The sequence below is a fragment of the Saccostrea echinata genome, unplaced genomic scaffold, assembly GCF_033153115.1.
Source record: "Saccostrea echinata isolate AGI-Se365-2 ecotype Australia unplaced genomic scaffold, CSIRO_AGI_Sech_v1 ptg000012l, whole genome shotgun sequence".
Classification (NCBI taxonomy): Eukaryota; Metazoa; Mollusca; class Bivalvia; order Ostreida; family Ostreidae; genus Saccostrea; species Saccostrea echinata.
The window spans coordinates 13,003,450-13,010,594 of NW_026889761.1; the positions used below are offsets into that span (position 1 = coordinate 13,003,450).

Here is a 7,145-nt window from a genome sequence, read left to right on the forward strand (position 1 = left end):
GTATATGTCAGCTTTATAGGGTATCTCAAAATAGGAAAATAGTATATTTTATGTATGTAACATCCATTTATTATATGCTTTAGAATATATATATAACCGTTCGCAGTAGCGTACATGTATGGCGCTCCCTTCGTGATCGGGAAGTTTGATTCGTTTTGACATAGATAGGGACTCTTCCTTCACCCAGCTCCCGGCGTTAGAAGTGAAAGTCACGGGTTTTTCGAATTAGACCCTAAAAAATCGAGGTCCCGTGTAAAGGTAGACATTGGCAAGATAAAGAACCCTTACTGCTACCGCTGTAAGCAAAAAATTTGATTTGTCTACTTGAGAAAAAATTTCTCGAATGGGACGTTATATATAACAATATTAATAATTAAGCATTACAATAAAAAAAAATATTCATACATCATACATCATATTATACAAAGACCTCTCGAAAGACTTAAAGATCAAACATACGAAAAATGACAAACCTGTAGGAGCTCTATATTTTTTTTTCAAATTTGCAATTAGGCTTTCATTAAATACATTCTATTGGAGTCAATATTTTGAATAACCTTTGTGAACTTAAGAAAATGTAAGAGGTTTCGTTTCAGGTGTATAGCAATACTGCCAAAGTAAATATAATCGAACGATATATGTTCATGGGTAATGATAAATCTAGATGAAAGAAAAAATAACGCGATATTCCAATACATCATTTAAGCTAATTAAAGCGTTGTAAAAATCAAACAAATGATTAATCAAAACCTTCCCGACATCTGTTTTGCATAGCATACTTTCAAAGACTTCACGTAAGATATTTAAAACATCGATCGAAAGTAAAAAGAATTGATCTTAAATCAGCTGTTTCTCCTATAAAAAAAAGTCCTGCAGTCGGCTTTACAAATACTCAAAAAAGAAAAAAAGAAGAAAAAAGAAGAAAATTCGGAAACAAAGAAAAAACTACTCAGTTATTTTGTAAATTGAAGGCGATCTTCTCAGCAAAGATAATATCTGTAAAATTGTAGCAACCCTGAATAAGTAGTATATCTACATAGAGAGGGTAACGAGGGCAACTAGCACCTTCCTTACAGGCCGAGACTCCTAGTCTTTAGATCAATACACTTTGCTGTATTTAAACGTTTTTTAAAAGCATTCAAAAGATTTCTTGAAAGTACAAGAGGTTTTCACTAAAATCGGAAACAATCTCACTCATAAAAGTAATTATATATTTCACAGAAATAAGAAAATTGAGACATTGGTTCATTAACAGTTTACCATAAAGATTCAACTTAACACATATTCCTACTAAACACCTCTGGGAAATCTACAGAACTCGAAATGCTCATAGGAAGGTATCTAGAATGTCAAATTTAAACAAGGAAACTTAAATACATGCATTTCCTTTAAAAAGTAGAGACTTGTAAACTATATATATTAAAGTATAAGGTCTCTGCTTTATGCTTCCATCATGAATGTTAAATTTCCCAGTTATGCACTTCTTTTAAAACCTAAAAACAATTTTATGAAGTGGACATTACATAATTATTGATCGATTATGAAGGTAAGAAAGAATTTTTTAATCCGATGAAAAAGTGTTGCCTGAAGCAAAAGGCTGAAGGCACTATTTCTGGTTGAGGGTCCACCTATTGCTCGAATCACACATGCATTTCCTTTAAAAGGTAGAGACTTGTAAAATATATATATTAAATTTGTTTTACCATCTGTAATATCCTCCACTAAAAATCTGATTTTCCATCTTTATTTCGCCTTTGACTTATATGTCCACATTCATTAGATAGCAGAGGTGACGTGTCAAACGTCTTTATTTCTATGGACGGCGGAGTGAATGATACATATCGAATTTAAAACATAATATGAACACTATGTTCTCCGTGCAATTCGCAACTCTCCATTCCCAAAAAATAATGGAGCATCCAAACAAAAGAATGACATCACAAGTGGATTTTAAAGTAACGTAATCAATAGACAATACAAACAGACTTGCACAGTTGGACAGAGAATTTCATACAATGAAAAAAAAATGAAAACATAAATTAAAAGACTGCACTCTTTTTAGTTCTTGGCAACTTAATCAGTTATTAATATTATATTGTTACTGTCCATCTACCCAGGTTCTAAGGAAATATGCCGGATGTTGATCAATCATATCCGCCGTCTGTAAAGTTTGAACAGCCCGACATATTTCTGGAGACCGTCATTAACAAACTTAATATCAAATGATAATGGTCAACTGTTGTTCATTCACTTCGGTTACAACAAACTCTGATATAGAACGAACTTACGAATATAGCGTAATTCTGTCATGTTCTAAATTTTGTATTTACTCCCACCCGGTAAATTCAAATTTAGAACATAACAATTCTGTGAGAGATGAAAAATAATGAAATTTACTACATCTTTTATAACGAATTTTTAAAGTTCTCAGATTTTAATTATTAAACTGATAGAAATATTCATATTTGATATTAAATTCATTATCAAACTAGTTCTCCATGGTACGTTTTCTATTTAATACTTCCTTAAATACATTAGACAGTCATACTTGAAGGACTTCTCATGTAGGGAGAGGACGAAATAAGTTATTTCGAATTCGTTACATATACTTTAACATGTACTTGTTCTACGGATATACCGAACTACTGATATAAAGTAAATTCATAGGTTCCAATGACTTCGCTATAACCGAGTTTTAATGTTACTTCCATCTTAAATCACAAATTCACATCTTGAAATATTATTACACCCCCTTATACACTAGTACTTCTGTTAATTGGTTTAAACGAATGCATAAGAATACCAGATTCTTGCTTACGTCGCTAGCTCAATGTTAATTATATGTTTGATAATTATTACTAGTATATAATCTTGTTGCATAATTAATACGTAGACAATGACTATTCCTATCTTTATAAATATTTCCACTTATGTGAAAAAAAGCAATTTAAAAATAATATAAGAGTAGAAAAAAATCATTTTAAGCTTTTGTGCCATTTGAATTATTACAATGCAGATAAATTTGCCCATCTATAACATCCCAATCCTGGTTTGCTCGAATAGTCAATATAAGCACACATTTCTTATACTCTGGAGCGAGGGGTTCTACCAATGAGAATTCGGAGGCGAGTACTCAATGCCCAACCTCTTAGAAAACCATTGGTAGCGATGTTCGGCAGATGAGATAGAACTGGCACACTTCAATAGCAGATGCTCTCACACACTGATCTTCTCGGAACAAACTATTGAACCAGTGGGAATGAACAAACCAGAATTAATTTGATTCATGAGATACAGGTAAGTCGTGTTTTCCAATTAATCTTTCCAAAATTAGTTTGCTTCATTTTTTGCGTCCAACAGTTTATTTATCGGCAATTTAAATTAAATTATTGATTGCGGTATACACTTTATATTCTGAGAAGAAACGATTCGTAGAAATTGATTTGGAAACTCTTTTAATTTTTACAAGAAATTAAATTTCCTATATCATTATTATATTTCCTTTTATTTTGCTACTTTTAATATCATTTAAGTCCTATGGGATTTTTACACGATGCATTGCGTCTTTTTAGGTTTCAGAATATTTACTTTTTAAAAAATTTATATATATATATATATATATATATATATATATATATATATATATATATATATATATATATATATATATATATATATATATATATATATATATATATTTATTTATTTATATATGGTCAACGGTTAAAAAAACAGGCATTTGAGGATATATCTGGGGTCATAAATTAGAAGTTTTTTAAAACTCATTTAAGTCAGAGCATAAAAAAAACTTTTTTTAAGCATGTGCAAACAATTTTGTATAGGAAGATTTATTTATAATCTGAAAAACGTACTAATACACATTTTAATGAATTCTATTTGATATTTGTTCCGTTTTCATATTCAGATTTCACAGACCCTCATGACGCATGAAAACATTGAAAAAGATAAAATTGATTAAGACAGCGAAAAGCCATGAAAAGGTGTCGGTAATTTGACAACCTCAATTCAGGAGGAGACAAATTCTAACAGGGAACAGATGTAGCGACAGCCCTCGTCCATCGAGGTATCCAGTTGCAAGGCAAATCGACAAGGAATAAATGACACATGATCCTGGCGTTTGTTCTTGATAAAAAGATCCATAAATGCTGTAATTATAAATCTTTACATAAAGTCTCTGCATGTTTAATTATGACACGCAGCTGACGGTCTTATTTGATTTTATATTGACAATTTTGAAAAAAAAAAATTGAAGTCCTGGTTAACGTTTTATTTAAACTTGACGTTGAAAAAAGCAGTTTGATTTGAGTCGAGTTAAAGAGCGAGAAACAAGATATGGAGTATACGAACACATCTATAGTTAATGCTTTTAACTCAACTGAAGGAAATTTTGCAAATTACAGCAACAATGAGCCAGCAGGTGCAGCTGTGATGCGTATTGTTGTTCCTTTGATTATTATTATTTTGATGCTAGTTGGAGTTGTTGGAAATGGACTTCTGATATACACTGTTTTCGCCAATAAATGCATGAGGAACACACCAAACATTTTAATAGTGAGCCTTTCTATCGGGGATATGGTACTACTGCTAATGTCCGCTCCTTTTTCTTCAATGTACTTCACCTTGGATGAGTATCCATTTGGAGTGGTGGTCTGCAAAGGAAATGAATACTTGCAAACCCTGTGTGTTGGAGTATCAGTGTTCACACTAACGGCTCTAAGCGGAGACCGATTCTTTGCAATCGTGTTTCCAATGAGCAAACATAAAGGAAAACCAAGACTTAAGATAGGAATAACAGTAGCCTCGATTTGGATATTATCAGCTCTCTTTGCTATACCAGAAGCAGTAAACATGAACATATACGTTTATGAGGGTAAGCAATATTGTTACGATGAACAGGTATTTATGAAGGTTTTTATAATGGTAAAATTCATCGTTCTGTTTGTGGTACCCCTCTTAATAATAGGATTTTTCTACTGCATGATGGCGATTATACTGGTGACAAGCAGTCGTCGAATTCCTTGTGAAACTACTACGGGTTCTGTCGTTTCCCGCCAACAAAAGAAGCAAATGGAGGCTAGGGTTAAGGTCGCAAAAGTGGTCCTGTCATTTGTATTCTTATTCATACTGTGCTGGCTGCCGCGATACGTGTTTCTGCTTTGGTACCATTGGACAGGTGACGAGGTAGAAGTAACGATATTCTGGGTAATCTTCAAAGTGTTTGGATTTTGTCTCATGTACGTTTATTCCAGTATAAATCCGTATGCGTTGTACTTTCTGAGTAGTCAGTTCAGGAGATATTACAACAAATATTTATTTCGCTGCTGCCCAAAGTCCTACAGGCCGATCCAACCGGAGTCGGCGTCAGCCATGCTTTATAATGGAACCATTAGACGAGGGAGCACCTCAATGACCATCATCAAAGCTCACTCAGAGGTATGATTTATCTTCACATGCGTAACAATTTTCCGCTTTCGATGTAATTTTAGGCTAAATTTAATTCGTATGAAGAAAAATCCATTATATTAAATCAGACCTTCTAATTGATATGTGACTAGTTGGAAATGTTGAATGGCAAAAATCATATCTTTTTGTTTATAAGTGCGATTTGATAAAATGTTGCAAGAAATAGAATTATAAATCTTTTACTAACTGAGTTGCGATGAAACAATTAACTTCTTTTTGTGCTATGGTATTTGATTGTGTAAAATCTCTGAAAACTTTTCTTCCATATACTGAAAATTGTTATACAATGTATATGCATTTTTTTTTTTGAAAGAGTTTAAATTGAATAACATGAACATATGTTGTTTCCTGTGAGTAAATATTTTACAAATATATAGAAAGATATTGAGAAATTGGTTTTAGATTTACCATTAAAGGTTTTAGACAAAGTATTTTGGAGCTTGTTTTTATGCAGCCTTTGTGCTAAAATTGCCTCTATCCATGCCTTAAAAGAGCTAAATTTAACTTAACGACTCTACTGTTCATTTCTTAGAGGTGCTTTATTAAATTAAAACAAAATGTCTTGGAACAAGGACTTTCTAAGAACAATTTCATCATGATACACTTTTCCAAGAAAAGAATTGAGCTTGTTTTAAGCCTTCTTGTATTTACCGAACTTTTTTTTTTTTTCTTTAATGCATGTCACAGGAAACAATGATATTTTTTTTTTTTTTTTTTTGCCTTGCAGGGCTAACTTTTAATTTATTACTGGGTAATTGCAGAAAGAAAACTTTTGAGTTACACGTCAAAATGTCACTGCTATGGAAACGTCTGACACTTACAGCTGAAACCTGTAGAAGTCCACTGTCGGTGATGTACAAATAAATTGCATATGTACTGGACATTATAGCTATCCGACAAAAAGTGGTAGATTTAAAAATAAAACGACATCGTATGTTGTAATACGAAAATATATCGAAAGTGCAATATTTGTGTAAAGAGGCTAGTGTTGTTGATCATTGAAAAGGTTGGTGCAAATTATTTATAAAAATGTTTCATAGCTGTTTCTTGTTGTTTGTAATTTTATCAGTCAGGCCAGTAAGTCTTTATTTCAGATTTTCTGTCTTCGATGTTTACATATCTGCAGATATGAAAAAAGCATGAGAAGAATATTCATTTGAACATTAAATGTTTAATATTAATTCATCGTTATTTTCAATCCATGTTCAGATTTGACCAGTACATTTAATGTTCTTAGAATTGCTTGATCAAGTTGTTATTATTGTTTGATTAGTAATGTCAATATGTTTTCAATGTGATATAAATGTTTGAAAATCATAACGTTGTCATTCTTTATCTTGCTGATTTACATTATTGTACTTCCTTACGATCTGAATTCTATTAAGTCTCTCTGTACCATTACAGAACCAGAGAGAAGCCATGACATACACAATCTCCATCTTAAAAAGAAAAGGAACTGTAAAAAGTACCCCCACCCTACCCCATCCCATCAAACAGTAAAACATTTTTACGCATGCTCCCTGGAAAGTATTTTTTGTTAGGTACAATGTTCACCCCTTCCAAAAATTTCCTGATCTACGTCTGCTGAATTGTATAATTTTGAATAGAAAGTAAAAGCGAGAATTTCGACCATGGAAAGAAAAAACATCAATTCAAATGCG

The 7,145-nt window shown here is 32.1% G+C and overlaps 1 protein-coding gene across 2 annotated transcripts; it reads left to right on the forward strand.

The window, feature by feature from the left end:
- Positions 1-3,112: 3,112 nt before the first annotated feature.
- Positions 3,113-6,775, forward strand: LOC133185962 (gastrin-releasing peptide receptor-like). 2 transcript variants are annotated; one of them, XM_061321248.1, is made up of 3 exons: positions 3,113-3,297; positions 3,926-5,454; positions 6,212-6,775. In XM_061321248.1, exons 2-3 carry the CDS (start codon positions 4,354-4,356, stop codon positions 6,215-6,217), a joined length of 1,107 nt encoding a protein of 368 aa, XP_061177232.1. In that variant the 5' UTR covers positions 3,113-3,297; positions 3,926-4,353; the 3' UTR covers positions 6,218-6,775. The 2 variants fall into 2 exon arrangements, with proteins under 2 accessions (XP_061177232.1, XP_061177231.1); XM_061321247.1 differs by having other exon boundaries at positions 3,115-3,297; positions 6,246-6,775.
- The last annotated feature ends 370 nt before the right edge of the window (positions 6,776-7,145 follow it).

Excerpts from the sequence above, each read along its gene's own strand:
- LOC133185962 (XM_061321247.1), top strand. The coding sequence starts at position 4,354 with ATGGAGTATACGAACACATCTATAGTTAATGCTTTTAACTCAACTGAA.